The 19,362-nt window shown below is 40.2% G+C and overlaps 1 protein-coding gene and 1 long non-coding RNA gene across 9 annotated transcripts in view; one reads left to right on the top strand and one right to left on the bottom strand.

The window, feature by feature from the left end:
* Positions 1–13,910, top strand: part of LOC113181378 (uncharacterized) — a 48,515-nt gene extending 34,605 nt beyond the window's left edge. The window contains exons 3-4 of the long non-coding RNA XR_013343948.1: positions 12,842–12,917; positions 13,647–13,910. This is a non-coding gene — a long non-coding RNA (uncharacterized LOC113181378). The remainder of the gene's footprint in view (positions 1–12,841; positions 12,918–13,646) is intronic.
* The window catches only part of Spag9 (sperm associated antigen 9), a 133,731-nt gene that overhangs the window by 17,582 nt on the left and 96,787 nt on the right, over positions 1–19,362 (bottom strand). For all 8 annotated transcript variants that reach the window (XM_026386873.2, XM_026386875.2, XM_026386874.2 and 5 more), the window contains 10 exons: positions 12,989–13,118; positions 11,877–11,966; positions 11,464–11,631; positions 10,853–11,024; positions 8,466–8,684; positions 8,017–8,212; positions 6,210–6,335; positions 4,948–5,028; positions 3,982–4,049; positions 335–483 (listed from right to left, as the gene is read on the bottom strand). In XM_026386873.2, the coding sequence (XP_026242658.2) occupies positions 335–483; positions 3,982–4,049; positions 4,948–5,028; positions 6,210–6,335; positions 8,017–8,212; positions 8,466–8,684; positions 10,853–11,024; positions 11,464–11,631; positions 11,877–11,966; positions 12,989–13,118 (1,399 nt within the window). The remainder of the gene's footprint in view (positions 1–334; positions 484–3,981; positions 4,050–4,947; positions 5,029–6,209; positions 6,336–8,016; positions 8,213–8,465; positions 8,685–10,852; positions 11,025–11,463; positions 11,632–11,876; positions 11,967–12,988; positions 13,119–19,362) is intronic.

Below are 19,362 nucleotides of genomic sequence, written 5' to 3'. Positions count from 1 at the left end.
TCCATAGTTAAACGATCATGCATCAAGTATTCAAATAAAACACACATACATCTATGGATATAAACACAGGCATACTTTAACATTCATGTGTGAATCTTCATTAAAAAACAACAAAACAAAACAAAAAACCCCACCCATTTCCTAACCTTATACTCAAAAGAGGCAAAAGAGCTGAAATATCACAGAAAACTAAGACATCCAAAAATAATACTAATGTGTCCCTAAAACACATAGATTCGGAAAACAATCTCTATAGAAACTGACAAAAAAAATAGTCTTCTAGTCTTTGGATAATACAAATTCACAAAGTACAAAAAAACAGGTTTAAACTTGCCTCTATTTTCATGGCCTTTGGCTGAACCACATAGATTTTGTTTCTGTAGCCACACCAGACTTTGTCGTGTACCACAGTCATACATCGTATGGAATGGTGAGGCCGTCCAAGGTCTAAGAGATGATAGTTTGATAAGTCCCACTGTCCATCTTGAAGATAAGAAGAAATTTATAGTTAATAATGCATATTACCTCTGATTGATAAAGCACTCAAATTGTGTGTATTGAGTAAACCTTTTATCTTATCCATACACTGCAAAATTCAAAGCTATCTCAAAGGTCATTTAATCCAACCAGCCACTCAGTACTTGGAGCCTCTTTAAAACATGTTTTCTGGTGGATGTGGTGGCACACATCTATAATTTTAGCTATCTGGGAGGCTGAGGCAGCAGGATTGCAAGTTCGAGGACAACTGTGGAAACTCAGTGAGACTGTCTCAAAATAAAATAAAAGGGGTTGGGGATGTAGCTCAGTGGTAGAGTAATTGCCTACCATACATGAGGTCCTGGGTTCAACCCCCAGTATTACAAAAAAATTAAAGTCAACAAGCTGGGTGTGGTGGTGCATGCCTATAACCCCAGCAACCTGGGAGGCTGAAACAAGGGGATTACAAGTTTGAGTCCAGCCTCAGCAATGCAAGAGAGATTCTGTCTCAAAATTAAGAAGGAAAAAAAAAAAAAAAAAAAAAAAAGCAAGGGATATAGCTCAGTGGCAGAATGCCCCTGGGTTCAATTTCCAGTACCAAAAAATAAATAAAGTAAATGCTTCCCAAAAGCAATGATGTGATAAAATTAGTTACAACTTGTTTATAATGATGTTTTTAGAATTAGAATGAACTTTAAAACTAGTGTGTAGCTCAATGGTAAAGTGCTTGCCTTACAATCCCTAACACCAAAGACAGAGAGAGAAAAAGACAGAGAGACAGAGACAGAGACAGATGGAGCACATGTGAAAACGAATTTAAGGTTGTTTTGGGGATAATATCTGATGGGCATCTTGATGTATTTTCCTGAGTAGAAGATGAAGGCAATTCAACTAATACTTTAGTAATTGTGAATATAGTATGAGCATTCTTAATCTGAAAATCTGAAATCCAAAATGTTCCAAAATCTAAAACTTTTTGATTGCCAACATGACTAGTATGTAACCGTTCATTGGTCTATAGTTTTGCTTTTTTGTTTTTGTTTTTTTTTTAAGAGAGAGTGATAGAGGGAGAGAGAGAGAGAGAGAGAATTTTTTTTCTTAATATTTATTTTTTAGTTTTCAGTGGACACAACATATTTATTTTATTTGTATGTGGTGCTGAGGATCGAACCCGGGCCGCACGCACGCCAGAGGAGCGCGCTACAGCTTGAGCCACATCCCCAGCCCCGGTCTATAGTTTTGCCCAGTTAAACAGAATCAATACAGTCCTAATTTCTTTGTTAAGCTCTGTCTTGTCTTTTCAACATCAAGCATGTTTTTCTTTTGGTACCAGGGACTGAACTCAGGGACATTCGACCCCTGTACCACATCCCCAGCCCTATTTTGTATTTTATTTAGAGACAGGGTCCCACTGAGTTGCTTAGCACCTCACTTCTGCTGCTGGGGTGGCTTTGAACTTGGGATCCTGCTGCCTCAGCCTCCTAAGCTGCTGGAATTATAGGTGTGCACCACTGCACCTGGCTCAACAAAGCATCTTTTGAATGACATTTGTACCTATCACAGTTTACAGATCTTTATCTTAATTCTCCTGTGTTGATACCCATTGCATAAGTTATTTTGTCAAGCAAAGCAGGATCACCATAAGCACTCTTCTGTACATTTTATTTCTATGAGGTTTAAAATGTTAACTACCTCATATTGAGTTTATAGATAACCTTCATGTAATTCTCACTCTTCAGACATATCTTTCCCATGTTGCTCTTCTGATATCAAATGTAGGACTTTGTGCTGGTCCTTAACTAAATAAATGTATTTTGTCTTATTCTATCAATATAATTTTAGATTCAGTTTATTCAAAATATTTATTATGTGATTATTTTCTAGGCTCTTTCACTTAACTAGTTGAGGGACCATGAGCAAACAGGTGACTAAAATGCTCTGTACCTCAGTTTCCTAATCTATAAAACAAGGATAGCAATAGAATATTGTTCATAAGATGTTGTGAGGAATAAACAGAAAATTTCATAAAGGGCCTCTGAAATAAAATAGGACCCTATTTCTTTGATAACATGGAGTTATTAACCAGCAATATCTAGGTACTGTTCGGTTACAAAGGTACCCAAGTATCAGCTACCTAACATATCTCTAAGCTCAAAAAGATACATGAGAGGGGCTGGGGATGTGGCTCAAGCGGTAGTGTGCTCGCCTGGCATGCGTGCGGCCCGGGTTCGATCCTCAGCACCACGTACAAACAAAGATGTTGTGTCCGCCAATAACTAAAAAGAAATAAATATTTTAAAAAAAATTCTCTCTAAAAAAAAAAAAAAAGATACATGAGATTTTGAGAAAGTGCTTTGATAAAACTCAAAAGCAGTGTATAATATTTCCCTGATCTACCACCCTACTGGCAATTTAGCAACTATCATTTTGGTTGACACATGTACAAAGGAGTGATAAAGTGATACATACTCAATTCTCTTAATCTAACCCATTCAATATAAGTTTTCTGATACCATCTCCCCTTCACCTGAAGTGGCAAAAACAGTGGCTTTAAAGGGGAATATAACTGAGTATGATGGCACATGCCTATAATCCCAGTTACTTGGGAGGCCAAAGCAGTAGGATGGCAAGTTCAAGGCCAGCCTGGGCAACTTAGTGAGACCCTGTTTCAAAATAAAGAATGAAAAGGGTTGAGGATGTAGTTCAGTGGTAGAGTATCCTTGAGGTTTCTCAGTATCAATCAATCAATCAAATAAAATAAAACAGAAATATAAGATATAAAAATACTAAACCTTAAAAAAATAATTAATAAAAACTTAACAAATATATGCCAGGTGCAGTGGTGCATGCCTGTAATTCCAGCTGCTAGGGAGGCTGAGGCAGGAGGATCCCGAGTTCAAAGCCAGCCTCAGCAAAAGTGAAGTACTGAGTAACTCAATGAGACCCTGTCTCTAAATAAAATACAAACTAGTGCTGGGGATGTGGCTCAGTGGTTGAGTGCCCCCGAGTTCAATCCCTGGTACCCCTCTAAAAAAAACAAATAACAACAACAACAAAACTTAACAAATATAAGTAGATGCATATAATTTTTAAGCAGGACAAATGAAAAAAATAATACAAAACTTCTTTCTAGTAAATGTATAAATGCAAAACAAAAGCCTCCATATTTATTATATGAGTACCAGAAAATGCTAAACTACTTGCTCACTATGGTAAATATATTTTCCATGAGTCATACTGCTCATGCATATCTCCATGAAGGCATTCGTATTTACTGATGTTTATTAAGTATCATGTCTTTAAAATATTACTAGCTGAAAAGGGCATTGGCGCACACCTGTAGTCCCAGTGACTCAGGAGACTAAGAGAGGAGTATCACAAATTCAAGGCCAGCCTTGGCAATTTAGCAAGGCCCTAAGCAACTTAGGGAGACCCTGCATCAAAATAAAAAAAGTTTATTTTTTTTAAAATATAAAGCATATACATTATCTATTCATAACTCACCAACTCCTCTGTGAAAGATTGCAAGGGTGCCATCAGCCAGGGCCACTAACACAATTCCTTTCACGTGTCTGGAAACAGGAAAAGAGATTTCAGAATCTCTACTGAGGAAAAGCCACATGCCACTGCATTAGTGCTGAGCCTTTCAAAGCACCATTATATGACAAGATAAGGAGATTACACAGAACATAAATGAACATACTTTTTCTTCTTTTTTTTCAGTACTGGGGATTGAACCCAGGGATGCTCTATCACTGAACTAGATCCCCAGATCTTAGGTTTTATTTTGAGACAGGATCTTGCTAAGTGGCTTGGAACTTGCAATCCTCCTGCTTCGGGCTCCCAAGCCACTAGGATTACAAGCCTATACCACCATGTCCTGTCACACTGCTTTCTTCATTGTGAATGTCTTGCTATGCAACAATGTCGTCTGAACTAAATAAACGGCATGTGTGCTATCTCAGTTGTTTCACTTTCTGGGCAAACCTCTTTCTCTCACTGCAGATAGTCAAGATGATTCTATAAGCCAAAAAACACACTCTTTGAGTGGAACTAACAGATCACTCGACTGACAGATAAACTGTCAGATCTTTGATAGCCAACATATAGAAAAGAACTAGCAAATTAATCCCCCAACATACATATTCACAAACTATAAGGAATACTGCAAACAAACAGAAATTAATAAGCACTGATTCTCTCCTGGAAATACTGAAGAACTCCCAGTATGGTGACAAATCAATCTGCCAAGTTAAGGTTTCCCTTCTACATAAAAGTTTTCTTTTTTATTTTCTATTATAGACTTTTTCACTCTAATTTCTCCCGTTTCAAAAAATGAGTTAAAACCAACCAACCAAACCTAGATACTGATTTATTCATGAAGTACCTATTAGATTGTATAATCTTAAAAATCTAGTTTATACCAAAATATGTAGTTTTTCAAGGAAGAATTTCAAAAATAAAACTTACACAATACTGAGAATCGAATCTTTAAGTTTAATGGAATGGAGGCATTTCCTCCACTGGGCTACAGATGAGTGGACATACAAACTGCAGAAACAAAGTGAAGACTGGTAAGGCATAGAAAATATCACATTGTTGCTTATTTCTAGTAGTGACCACAAAATTCAATCAAGAGGAAAGAAGAGGACCATACAGATTTGACATAAAGGTGCTGCTGCTTTTATGCAATAGTCAAAAAACAAAAATGAGAGTCAGGGTTAGCCTCAGAGAAATAGGCTGCTCAAGCAAAAAGAAACAACTGGAGTCTGAAAATCATTCAGACTAGTGTTTAATGTTGGAGTATCAATTAGCTTCAACTAACTTCAGCTTGCCCCACAAATTTTTAGCTAAAACCCCTGAATTATCTTAAACTGCCTGCTACTTTTAGGTGACAAGGTGATGCACATTAGGGAGTGGCTAGCTTAGTTTAATTCATTTGATACAGGTTTTTTGATATGATCACTCCTGGCCAAACCCAGCCTGCCACTTTAGTCTGAAAACTAAGAAGTTTTTCTTTTTTTAAATGATTAGAGGAAAAATTAAGAGAATTTTGTGACATGTGAATTTCAAATGGAATTTAACTTTTAGTGTCCAAAATGTTCTATTAGAACACATTTACACATGTTTGCTGATCCCTCCTTTTATATTAGACCCCTATGGAAAAGACACACAAGTGATCCTGCTCAACCTCTAGAAACGCACAGGTTTGTAAGATTCTCTACAATACAAGAAAATGAACAAGCCTTGTAATGTTAGTTATTATCCTCTGAGCTTTCAAACTATGATTTTTTTTCTGTTTTTTTTCTAGTACATCTACTATAAAGTCATGCTTGGGATTGGGCTTTCCTGAAACCAGACACATTAGTTCAATCAATAGTATTTCTTGCCAACATAAACCTATGTACACATTCTATACATCCATAATTCTTTATTTTTGTGCTCTTCAGGATCTTCTACTTCTAGAGAACCCAGACTTTAAAATCTTATTTACCTCTTCTCCTAAGAATATTATTTAAAGAGAATACTCTATAGCAAAAATAATATAGTTTACCTTTCATAACCAATCCAAGTTCAGTTTGTGAACAAAACTTGAAATTTTTGTGTATATCATAAATTCTTTTTATTAATATACACTTTGTGTTTATCCCATTTTATTCATTTTTCTTCTGCTTTCAAAAGCAAAAGTAAAGGATTAAATATACTGTCATAGTGAAAGTGCTGGCGCTTACCAGCCATTTTGAGCTCCAAGCCACATGGTTGGTAAAAGACTACTCATTTTCTGAGCTTCTTCTCTCACCAGGTCTTGTTCATTTGGCAATACTGATACTTGATCTTTATACACATCTGAGTCATTACTGTGAAAGAGGGAACAAGAAAAAAATGAGTACACTTACCTATGATTTTTAGGGGACTGAACATTTCTATATAATGTGTGCGTGTTTTTTAAATTTTTTAGGTGGACACAATATATTTTTATAAGGTGCTGAGAATCCAACCAAGTGCCTCACACATGCCAGGTGAGCACGCTACCACTTGAGCCACATCCCCAGCCCCTTAATGTGTTTTTAAAAAGTTTTCATTTATCTTATTTTTTGTGGTACTGAAGATTAAATCCAGGATCTTGCTAGGAAAGTGCTCTGACACTGAACTTTCTTTTGTTGTTTTTGTTAAACTTTGAGTCTTGCTAAATTGCCTAGGCTTGTAACCTATACTCCTGAGCCTCCCAATCAGCTGGGACTATAGGTGTGCTCCATCATCCTGACTTCTACATTTAAGTTTATCACTGGTCTTAAAAAAAAAAAAAAAAAATCGAACAGTAAAATTCCAGAAAGCCAATGTTAAATAGTAATATTTCAAGCTGGGTGCAGTGGCAAACGCCTGTAATCTTGTGGCTTGAGAGGCTGAGGCAGAGGATCCCGAGTTCAAAGCCAGCCTCAGCAAAAGCGAGGCACTAAGCAATTCAGTGAGATCCTGTCTCAAAGTAAAATACAAAACAGGGCTGGGATGTAGCTCAGTGGTCAAGTGCCCCTAAGTTCAATCTCTGGTACAAAAAAACAAAAAAATTCAACCGGTGTACCAAAAACGTTAACCCAGGAGTTTTAAAGTGCAGATAAGGGAGTAAGACATGGTAATGAAATTCAGCAGATAATGCACAGATTATAATTATGGGTCTCCTTTATAGTTATTTTGAATTTTACAATAGTTTCTTCTGGGGAGGAAAAGATACACATACACACAAAAACTAAAAGAGTTTTCTAAAGGAAATTAAGCTGAAATATGCTTGTATTCTATCATAAAACTTTTCTTTTGAGTTGTTAGGAAAAATTAAATAAAGGATATAACTGGATTACCAAATTCAAAATGTGACTTTATTCTAAATTAACAATTAAATGTTAATGAATGATTTGTTCTGGTTTAAATATTAGTAGACTTTTGGTTGTTCTACACACTGAGAAAAAATTCAGTTTCAAGAGACCCTCACCTAAGGGCTTCTAGAGAAGGCAAGAAAGAAAATGAAATAATTCTCTAAATGGGACTGAATTAACCAATGCTTTAAAGGAAAAGCCTGTTTTCTAAGAAAATGTTTATATGATAACTAAATTCAGAAAGGTCATTCAAGCTCATGTGATGGGAATATGAGTGAGACAAATTTAAACAATGGCCAATTTTGCTGGTGATGGGAGTTTGAGTGAGAATGGGGATGGGAATTTAAACGACCAAGAATTAATAGTAGAATGGAAAACATAATTTAAAAAGACAAAAAACAGGAGAAAATGACCAGGAAGAGTTTGAATTGATGGACAAGATTTTTTTTTTATATTGGAAAACACCCAGAAGAAATGAAGGGAAAAAAGTATCCAAAGAGAATGAAGAGAAAGGAAAAGATGAAGATACAGCAGGAACAGGCAATAACATCATTCGGACCACAACACTGATGCCAATTAGCAGGAATGTTTTGGCTACTTGAGATTATTTTGGTTCCTTTTAGTTGTGCTCTTTACCTAGTTTTCTAAGTTAGTGACTTAGGAAGTATACCTTGACTGATAGACTGGAGAGGGGTCTTCTGGGAGCTGAACTCCTAAAGGATCTGTAAAGACATGCTCTGTGTATACACCAGGCTGGGAGATGTCCACAGTGTCTTCAGTGGATCCTGCATTGCCTTCTGTGGCTTCAGTTGCTTCTTCTGCTGTTGGAACATTTTCATCAACCTCACTATTTTCCGCTTCCATTTCTATAAAATATATAAAGCACTCTGAGTTTGAACTTTTCCATGTCAATGCTTTCCCCACACAAATTTCTGCTATGGAACTCCACTCCACTGATCCTCTCTTTGCATTGTATTATGGAACTGAGCAGGTAACAGTCAATATGGCATCTTCTTCCCAGCTCTTTCATTCTTGCAAATTTAGGATCAACAAGTCCCTAATGAGGCATCTGGGATAGAATCAAACTCCACAACACATGGCAGGTAAGAGCAGACATACCTGGTAGTTTGTCTATCACTGGTGAAGCACCATTGGTACTAGGAGAAGTGGCAGTTCCTGTCACACCTTCTGTGGAGCAACCAACCACTGTGATGCCTCCCAACAAGCTATCTGTCTCTGCTGAGCTGTTGCTTGTCATGCTTCCACATAAAGATGCTTTGTCCACCTGACCAGATTCTGAAAGTTCTTCTCCTGCAGGATAGTCTGTTTCTCGGGCTCCTGGAAAATAAGATAAACTTTAATAGTTAAGTAAACTCCTATAAACAGCACTTTTTTTTCCCCTCCATTAAAGTCACTTGAAGCTTAAGGTGAAAATGTGCAGGTGATATAGGGACTTAAATAACATTGCCAAACTGGTAGCATTAAAAATAGGAAATTGACTGAAAAAGTAAAATAATATAGCTAAAACTAATGAAAATTTAAAAATATAAAAATATAGCTATTAAGGCGAGTGCACATAAAAAACATGAAATGTCATGTTCTTTTTTTTTTAGAGAGAGAGAGAATTTTTAAATATATATATATATTTTTAGTTTTTGGTGGACACAACATCTTTAATTTTACTTTTTATGTGGTGCTGAGGATCGAACCCAGCGCCCCGCACATGCCAGGCAAGCGTGCTACCACTTGAGCCACATCCCCAGCCCAAAAAATGTCATGTTTTTAATTAAATCCTTACCAGCCACGTGAAGTTTAAAACAGTCTGACAGTATGTGACATCAAGCCAGCAAAAAAATTTTTAAAAAGTTTTTTTTTAAATGAATGAGATTACTATTTGAAATATGGACTATCTATTACTATTAAAAATTAAAACCCTGCTGGGTGCTGTGATATACGCCTATAATCCCAGATACTCAGGAGGCTGAAGCAGGAGAATCACAAGTTCAAAGCCAGCCTCAGCAACTCAGTCAGGCCCTAAGCAACTTAGCAAGACCCTGTCTCAAAATAAAAAATGAATTGGGCTGGGGATGTGACTCAGTGTCCTTAAGTTCAATCCCCAGTACTAAAAAGAAAAAATAAATAAATAAATAAATGTCCCTAAGTATATATACATAGTGCCTTAAGAGATTAATACATTAAAAAATTAAGCATTTACAATATAAAAACAAACCTTCTCCGCTTTATTTAGAAGATTTTTTTATTCATGTAATACCAAAAATTTAATTATAATGAAAAGTACAACCAGGAGCAATGACACACACCTGTAATCCCAGTGGCTTGGGAGAGTGAGGCAGGAGGATCCTGAGTTCAAAGCCAGCCTCAGCAAAAGCAAGGTGCTAAGCAACTCAGTGAGACCCTGTCTCTAAATAAAACACAAAATAGGGCTGGGGATGTGATTTAGTGGTCAAGTACCCCTGTGTTCAATTCCCGGTAGCACTCCCCACAAAAAAAATACAAGTCAGTGACATTATTTACATTCACAATGTTGTATAGCTATCATTATTATCTATTTCTAGATTTTCCATCATACTATATATATTTTTTTTTTTAATTTTTTTTTTAAGTTATAGGTGGACACAACATCTTCATTTTATTGTTATGTGGTGCTGAGGATGGAACCCAGTGCCCTATGCATGATAGGTGAGCGCTCTACCTCTGAGCCACAACCCCAGCCCCAGATTTTTTTTTTTTAATACTGGGGTTTGAACCAGGTGTGCTTTACCACTGACCTACATCCCCTGACCTTTTTATCTTTTTTGTTGAAACAGGGTCTCATTGTAAGGATGCTATGGACTTTTTATTTTTTTAAATTTACTTATTTATTGGGTACCAGGGATTGAACCCAAGGGCATTTACCCACATTCCCAACTCTTTTAAATATTTTATTTAGAGACATGGTCTTTGCTGAGTTGCTCAGGGTCTAACTAAGTGCCTAAAGCTGACTTTGAACTCTGCCTCAGCCTCCTGAGCCACTGGGATTAAAGGGTGTGTGTGACTGCACCGAGCCCTTTTAATTTTTTTTAAATTTAAACCTTTATTTTATTTGTTTATTTTTTTATGTAGTGCTGGGGATAGAACCCAGGGCCTCACAAATGCCAGACAAGCACTCTATACCACTGAGCCACAACCTCAGGCCCCCTTCTAAAATTTTTAACAAATGTCTTAACATCATATATTTAATTCAGAATATTAGAACACCTTCCTTTATTATTTAATATAAATAGCACCCTGTCCTTTGACTCCCATTTATCTTCTCATATTTCATTTTCTTCACAGTATTTTCATCATCTGAAAATATCTTGTTTATTCAAGAGTTTCTAGTTAATTTTTGGTTTTCCCCAACTAGAACTCCATGAGAGCTAGGCAGCCAAATGCAATCTGCCTGGAAGCAAGTGTGGAGAATGGAAAGAGAGGGAAGAGAAGAGAGATACAAGACTCATTCTTACCTGGGACACTTGCAATGCAAAGAACGTGAGAGTTGCAAACAGTGAAACTGTCAAGGATGTTGCCTGGTTGAATAGCATCAATGATGATAACTTTTGTAGCTGAATGAGTGCTGGTACAGATCCAGACTTGACTGGATAATTCTTCATGACTTTTTAACTCCTTCTGCTGTTCCTAAGTAGGCAAAATGAAGAGAATGAATGTTTAAGATCATAAATATGTGCAAATATTCATAAAGCTGTGCTATTACAATAAAAGGTAATATTATTTCAAATTTATTTCCAGGTAATTTGGGAAGGTAAAAATACAACCACTTGTCAGTATCAATTACTAGACTAAAAAGTAGTAGTTAAAGTGGATCAATGATTAAAACACTTTATATCTTGATTGTAGTGGTGGTTGCATAGGTGTATACTTTTGGCAAAACTCTTTGGACCATAGTCATTTCAAGGATATGCTTGATTATACATGAATAACACCTCAAAAACAATTGGTTTTAAAAGGGTAATGGGGGATGGTAAGGAAGGGCGTAGTAACCACAACTTAAAAAAACTTGTACCCAGAAGTAAATTTTGGATCAAAAAGCTAAACCAATAGTTTCGTAAACACTTACCTTAAGTTCCTGATCTAACTTATCTAAACTACTCTGAGATGCACTTCGCTGTTTGCTGCCTTCAGTATCCAAACCAGCAACATCTTTGTAAAATACACTTGCTCCAACAACAGAACCACCATCTCTGGTCTTCCCACCAGATAAATTGACTCCAACAGCACACCACAGCTTCTCAGAAAAAAAAAAAAAAAAGGGGTATTATTGTAATTTTCTCTCTAAAAATGTTTAAAGTGGTTCCTTTTCTTAAAACAACTAAGGGTGGTAAATTAGACATTTAATACACTCTAAGACGACAAAATGAATAATAATCTCACTGCAGAAGCAGTGTTTAAACTTTTCTGGTTTTATGAGGAAAGAAAATCTATCTATCTAAAGTTTAGGGAATACCTGCTTTAGCTTCACAATTAGCTTACCTTCATGGATGCATCTTTTTCATCTAGAGGTCTGAGATAGACAGGCACAGGCAAATTTTTCATCTTATTTTCCCCTTGACCATTGGTTACCTAATGGGGTGGGGGAAGGAACAAATTAGTAAGTCTTATCAAAAGTAAACTTCTAATAGAATCACTGAGACATGGGCAGGCAATGCTGTTATACATTTGCTCCCTGAAATCAAATTCAGGTTCATTTTGTTATTCTTATTTGAAAAGTCAACAGAAAATCAAGTTGCATTAAAAGAAATAAACAGGACACTAGGATACTATTAGTGCTCAGAACAAAGGCACTAATTTTCACATATATACACGTGTGTACATGTTTATATACAAATGTGCTGAGTCTCTTAGGGGTATGGAATATGAAGTAGATAAAATTCTTGAAAACCTAAACTAGGCTTTAGTTAATTTGAAAGGCTGGACGCCATTGACTTCTTACACCTTTTAAAAAACAAACACTTTTTAAAAAATATTTTTTTAAAAATTTGTTCTTTAGTTTTAAGTGGACACAATATTTTATTTTTGTGTGTGCTGAGGACTGAACCCAGTGCCCCATGCATGCTAGGCAAGCACTCTACCACTGACCCTGGCCCCCAAATATTGTTCTTTTAAAAAAGAAAATCTTCAAGCCAGGTGCAGTGGAGCATGATTATAATCCAGTTACTCAGGAGGCTAGGGCAAGAAAATTCCAAGTTCAAGGCCAGTCTCAGCAATTTAGTGAGACCCTGTCTCAAAAAAGTCTGGGGATGTAGCTCAGTAATAGAGTACCCTAGGTTCAATTCCCAGTACTACAAAAAAATAAAATAATAAAAATAAAAATAAATAAAATCTCCAAGCATTAAAACAGCTTGTTCTAGTTAAGGCAGAACCTCAAGTTCCACATTCTTCGAACCCTTTTTTGACCACACCTCTTCTCAAACTCAGGCATTTCATTTGCATTCTAGGGCACTACAAAATAACCTGAAAACCCTCATCACGTCCCTACATGCTTGCCAAGTCTACGCAGCAAGAAATGAACAGGTCTGTGATACGTATTCTAAATTCTTCACACCCAAGTACACTTCTATCACTCACAGAATTTCGCAACTTACCTGTTTATACTTCTGAGGCAGACTCCAGCCAAAAGCTTGCACTCGACCATCTTCCTTCTGAACATGTGCCTTTACCTGACGATACTGTTCTCTCTTTTGTTCTCTGCGAGAGGCTAAACTAGCTTCAGTTCTAAAAGGAAGAGATTTCCTATTTAAATTAAGTAAATGTTACAAGACAAACAACAAAAATTATTTGATTTTTTCTGACTACAATAGCTCTTTCAAAAGTGTCATACTTCCTAGCATATGTGAGGAACTGGGTTTAATCCCTAGCACTGCATTAAAAAAAAAAAGTTATACTGGTCCTTTCATATTTGTGTAGTAAAGCTTTAAAGGGTTAGTAAGCAGCCTATTATACTGGATCATTAGCCATCAAACTTCTATCAGGTTATAGATGCTGGCCATATAAAAGGAATAAATTTCTAAGTAATTTTGGCTCTTCTATTTTTGCTGTTGTTTATTCAATAAACTTTTACTGAGGATATTCTACAAGTGACTAAAAGATCACTAAGTCAAAAACTGCTCAGGAAGATAATATAGATTAAATTTAGATTCCTCTAACTTCTTTCAGAAGAAAAAATGCCAACAGACTTGAGTAAGCTTTGGCACTATGGAATAAAATATGACAATAATTCTGAAAACAATTTCTCTTCTTTAGGCCATTAACATTTTTTGTGAAGTGACTTGCTGTGTTGGGAATCGCCCTGGCTCCAAAGACTAACTTCCCCATCCCCCAAGAAGAGCCATCTAATGGTGAGCCCTGCTGGCTCACATGATCCTTACCCACCAATCAGAGCCCTGCTGGCTCACATGATCCTTACCCTCCAATCAAAAAGCACTCCATGCCAACTGTCAAACCACCCCTGGCTCTATAAATATGCAGAGCTGTTCCTCAATAAACGGGCATTTGCTCCGATGACAAGCTTTGTTCGTTCTTTCATTGGTGCCGAAACCAAAGAGGGGAAATGCCTTGCTGCTCGAGGGTCCCCTCTCTCAAGGCTTGCCGTCCTGGTCTACTCTTTCGAGTGCTGTTTACAACACCAGATCTTTAGTAGGTGAGTTCCCCTATCGGGTATCCAACTTCAGATGGGCTACGCAGGGGATTTGACTGTGATCGACCGGCAAACCTCTGACGCCCAATCTGGAGGACAGAACGCACCCCACCACGACCTTCATGGTCATGGTGGACTCTCTGGAACCCGGTTCATGAGTGGGAGGTACTGAGGGGTGGAAGAACAGGCACTCCCCTCCCCCCTCCCTCTCTCAACCACCCTTGTCCCTCTCCTGACCTATGGGGGCCTCTTCTTCTCTCCCTGCAGACTCCCCCCTTATTAAATTCTGCACATAAGATTGGCCTTACTATCAATTAGACAATCAAAGTCAATGGCCCCCAGGAGGATCCCTAGATCCCGCAATTCTCAGAGATCTGTTTAACTTCTGTGGGCACTCGAAAAAGTGGAAGGAGTTCCCCTATGTTGAGGCTTTTTCTCTTCTTCATTCTCACCCCTACCTATCCGGCAGATGAACCTCCTCCCTACCGACCTCCCCCATTGGCTCTGTCCACCCCCTCAGGTGTTCCCCCTGACTCAGCTGACATCTTTAGTTCCTCCCAAACTAGGTCCCGCCCCTAGTCCCACAAACCATGGCCCCTTTGAGAGGTTGCTGGACCTGAGGGTATTATCCAGGTACATGTCCCGTTCTCTATGAATGACCCCATGCAACTTGGGCAAAGGATGGGCTCATTCACCACAAAAGAGAGTTTCAAAAGGGCCCTCCAGGCTTATAGCCTCACTTACATGTTATTGGCTAATTTTCTCCTTCTTGAGGAACGTACCAGAGTCTGGGAACTTGCCAGAGCCCATGCGAATAAAACTCACGGAGTTAATCCCAATCATCCTCCGGGGCCACTTGCTGCCCCCAGATCAGACTCCCAAATCCCCAGATGGCCGTCATGTCCTTATGACATATTTCCTCTGGCAGAACTACCCCGACATCTGGGCCAAACTAAAAAAGCTCAAACAAGACCCTGCCACCCCCAAGACTGAGAAATTTCAGATGCTCGCCCAGGTCCTGCAGGGTGCTTCCTTGGGTCGCTGCCCATCACTGAAAACCCCCCTGGGCGCCTGCTTCAAGTGTGGCAAGGAGGGACATTGGGCCAGGGCATGTCCTGCACCATGCACTCCGCGTACCCCATGCCCTAAATGTCAACAACAAGGTCATTGGGGCTCCGACTGTTCTAGATCTCGTAGGAGGCCTATGGCCAGGGAACCCTCCGACCTTCTGGGCATGGCAATCAATTGACAGTGCCTTGGGTCCTTGTCCCTGGCCATAACGATCAATAGACAGAAACCCAAGGTGCGGATTCAGGTGGATAGGTGCAAGGTTAACTTTCTCCTTGATACCAGAGCTACCTTCTCAGTCCTAGAATTCTGGGGGCAAAAAGTGCCGTCCACCTCTCCTATTGTCAGGGTAGGAGGAAAGACCATCTATCCAAGAAAGACTCCCCTATTACTCTGTTCCATAGACAACTTCCCAACCTCTCAGATGTTCCTATTATGCCCCAAATGTCAAATTCCTTTGCTTGGCTGAGATATTCTCTCTAAATTCAATACAACAATCAATATACGGGCTCCAGTCAGGCCCCAGAATCGGCCTGTTCATCTTTTCTGACCCTTTTGGCAGAAAACTGGCCATTCTGCTCCACTTATGAGGCTGACATGAAATACCATACTAACCTAGTTGATCAGATTGTATGGGATACCCACACCCCCTCCACCATTTCCTGATTATTCAGGACCTTCTTAGCAAGGGGTACCTCCATCCTGCTCATTCCCCTTACTCCCATACTAGCGGTAAAAAAATCCCAATGGGTCCTACCTACGACTCATCAACACTTCCATTAGGCCCATAAAGTTCTTCTGGGCCTACATCCTTTGGTTCCCAACCCATACACTCTGCTGTCTCAGATCCTCCACACTGTCACCCACTTCTCTGTCATAGATTTAAAGGATATCATTTTGCCTTTTACCTGGACTGTCCTTCCTCAGGAATTTTGAGATAGTCCACACCTCTTTGGACAAACCTTGGCCTCTGACCTCCAATCTTTTCACCCCCCAGTGCCCCAAATCCACCCTCTTGCAATATGTTGATTATCGTCTGGCAAATCTCTTTGCCCACCAGCGGAGAGGAAAGCATCCCCCCCACAGCCTGTAAGGCTCAGGGACTCCTTCCTTGGGCAGATTCGAAAGTCCTAGTCCTCTCAATTTAAGACTCAGCCATTAGAGAGACACTTATCCTCCCCTTCCTCTCCCCTCTTTCTGGCCCTGGGAGGATCTGGTCTCTCCAGGAGAGGTCCCGAAAAGCCTTGGCCAAGGTCTCCCAAGACTCTGGCTCCATCCAGGATGAGAGCTTCGATTGTCAGGATTTGGTGACGACCAATCTCTGCAGCTCGAACCTGCCACTTAGGCACTCCTGATTTTTTGGCTCTAGCGGGGACACCCCTTTTGCCAATAAATCAGTTTCCTCCTTCTCTGCGTCCTTTTCCCTCCTCCTTACATGGGTAATGTGTCCTCTCTGCTGGTCGACTCTCCCCTACAATGCCTCTTGGATCAAATATAGCACTCAGGCCTGGCCCACTTATCCCTTAGACAACCAAAGCAGATGGCCTCTTTTTGGGTCCCTGGATCCCTCCATTCTAAGGGATCTCTTCCAGGCTTTCTTCTTGCTCTGATCCAATCCTGCTCTCTGCACCTCTTGCAAACAAATTCTTCTAGCCGTCCAAAGGGCACTCAACAGATGACAGAGTTCTCCTACTTAATTTCTTGGCCTTAAAGGGATATCGGGCCTCTCCACAAAAGGCCCAAATAGCACGTATCTAGGGTTCTCTATCTCTCAAGGGAAAAAGGCCATTATTGTGTCTATACCTACACCAAAGACCAAAGATGACTCTCCTTCTTGGGTTTGGCTGGGTACTTCAGGGCCTGGAATCTGGCCAAGGGCCCCCAAGATGAACCCCTACTCTCAGTGGTAGGGAAGCCCTTCATGCCTCAGAGCCCTAGCAGCGGCCCATGACCTCCAGAAAGAAGCACACAAGCTTATCTTTGGCTCCCTGATAACCATCTCATCTCCTCACCATTAAAGGATTTTCTCACAAGGGGGCTACAGTCATTTCCTCCTTCCAGGGTTCTATCCCTCCTTGAAAATCCCTCCATCTCTTTTCAGCCCTGCTCTCCATTAAACCCTGCCTCCCTCTTCCCATCTTCTCACTCACAAGATCCCGTCCACAAATGCCTGGAGGTATTAGAGACAATTTTACCCTGCCCTACCACCATTTCTGAGGGACCCCTGCCCTCTTCGGACCTCATCTGGTTCTCAGATGGTAGCTCCTTTATATACAAAGGGGTTAAAGTAGCAAGGTATGCTGTTGTTTCCCTCTCATCCATCATAGAGGCAAAACCTCTCCCACCCAATACCACCAACCACCAAGCTGAACTCATAGCTGCCACAAGGGCATGCAAGCTAGCAGAGGAAAAACCCTCTCCCTATATAATACGTCTTCCATATCCTGATTTCCCACGCAGCCACTTGGAAAGAAAGGGGGCTATTGACCACGAGAGGGACGGCAGTCATTAATTCCACACTTATTTCTGGCCTACTACAAGCCTCCAGGCTGCCTTCCTAACTGGGAACAATCCATTGCAAGGCCCATCAAACTGACTCCTCCCTTACTACTATGGGGAATTCCAAGGCTGATCAAGCGGCTCAATCAGCCTCCCTACAGAGCTTTACCTCCTCTCCGCTACTCTTCATAACCACTGGGGATCGGCCCAAAGATCCCCAACAACTCTTTCAGTTTCATCACTCTCTATTCCATTCTATTCCACAGAGTCTTACTACTTTCCTTCATTCCTTTTTCACCCTTTCCTGCGTGATAAGACCCTCCTACAACAGATCACTTCCGCTTGTCAGATCTGCCAGAAAACCAATACCAATACTCCATTAAAACCTAAACATTTCCCTTCTCATCAGGCCTGCGGTCATACCCCAGCTGCAGAGTGGCAGACTGATTTCACCAACATGCTCCGAGTAAAAAACATCTTCTTGTATTGGTAGATATTTTTTCGGGATGCGTTGAAGCCTTTCCCACTTCCAATAAACGGGCCTCTACGGTAGTTCATCTATTGCTTACTCACATAATCCCCCGTTTTGGGATGCCCACTTCTATCTAATCAGATAATGGCCCAGAATTCACCTCACAGATAACTCAGGGACTAGCTCACGTGCTATCGCTCCCTTGGCATTTCCATTGCCCTTACCACCCCCAGGTTTCCAATCGGTCCCTTATTGCCCACCGGGGGAAAAGCCCCCTCTAAAACCAAAATGGAAGGGCCCTGCTCAGGTGATTATATGCACACCCTCAGCAGCCAAACTCAAACTACCTAATAACCAACTTACCCCATGGATTCATATTTCCAGACTTAAGCCTGGCACTCCTACACCTTCATCAGAAGAGCTAATGATCGTCACCTGTCATTAAGTACTCTTTGTCAATGCTCTTCCTCATTTCTGGCCCCTCTTGGGTCCTCTCGTTGCCCTATGTCTGAGGATTCAAGGCAAGAGACCCTAAGGGCCTCCTCCAGCCAGATCCCCCCACACTTGCTTGGATCTGGCCAGTAGTGGGACCATTGTGTGTTGTCCTTCTGACAAACCACTTAGGTGTCCAGAGCATGGTGACCCCTGAATAAGTGTGATCATAAGAGAGCACTTTACCAGTTGCCTTCTGGGCCTAAGGAGAAACATGTGTGTTTTGTTTACCCTCCCAGTTTCATTGAGGTGTAACTGGTGTGCAGGACCCTGCACATAGTTGGCACGTAAGTTTGGGCATGTGCACACGCTGGTGTTCCCATCACCACCCTCCAACAGCTTTCCCATGCCTGGGTTCCTGGTGAAGTTGTTTCTTCCTTTTGCTTATATCTACCCCTACCTGAGTTACCTTCAGTGAGTCCATGACTGTCCTGGGAGGCAACCTTAGCTCTCCTTGGGTGAGGCGTTGGGTGTGCTCTGGTCCAGCCCACCTGCTCTATCGTCACTCTGTCTTCCCCTGTCTGAAGTGCTCTCTAAATCCTTCCTTTCCTCAACTTCTCCATCCTGTGTGGAGGTTGCCCTGTTATGGTGATACACATGCCCTGCTTCTGAAAAACCACGGTGCTTCTTTGGGTACTGTCTGTTTGCCAATAGAAGAGTGAGAAGCTTTGGAGTCATGAGCTAGTTACAGGCTTTGATGATAGAGTTTCTGCTTTTCCTATGTGTATGTGTGTGCATGTCTGAGTTCAGTTTTAAGTTCCCAGGGGAAGAAGTCACCATCTTCTGATGGC

Source organism: Urocitellus parryii, chromosome 7 (assembly GCF_045843805.1).
Source record: "Urocitellus parryii isolate mUroPar1 chromosome 7, mUroPar1.hap1, whole genome shotgun sequence".
Classification (NCBI taxonomy): domain Eukaryota; kingdom Metazoa; phylum Chordata; class Mammalia; order Rodentia; family Sciuridae; genus Urocitellus; species Urocitellus parryii.
The sequence above is the reverse complement of the archived record's forward strand: the minus strand, read 5'-3'. Positions and strand labels throughout refer to the sequence as shown.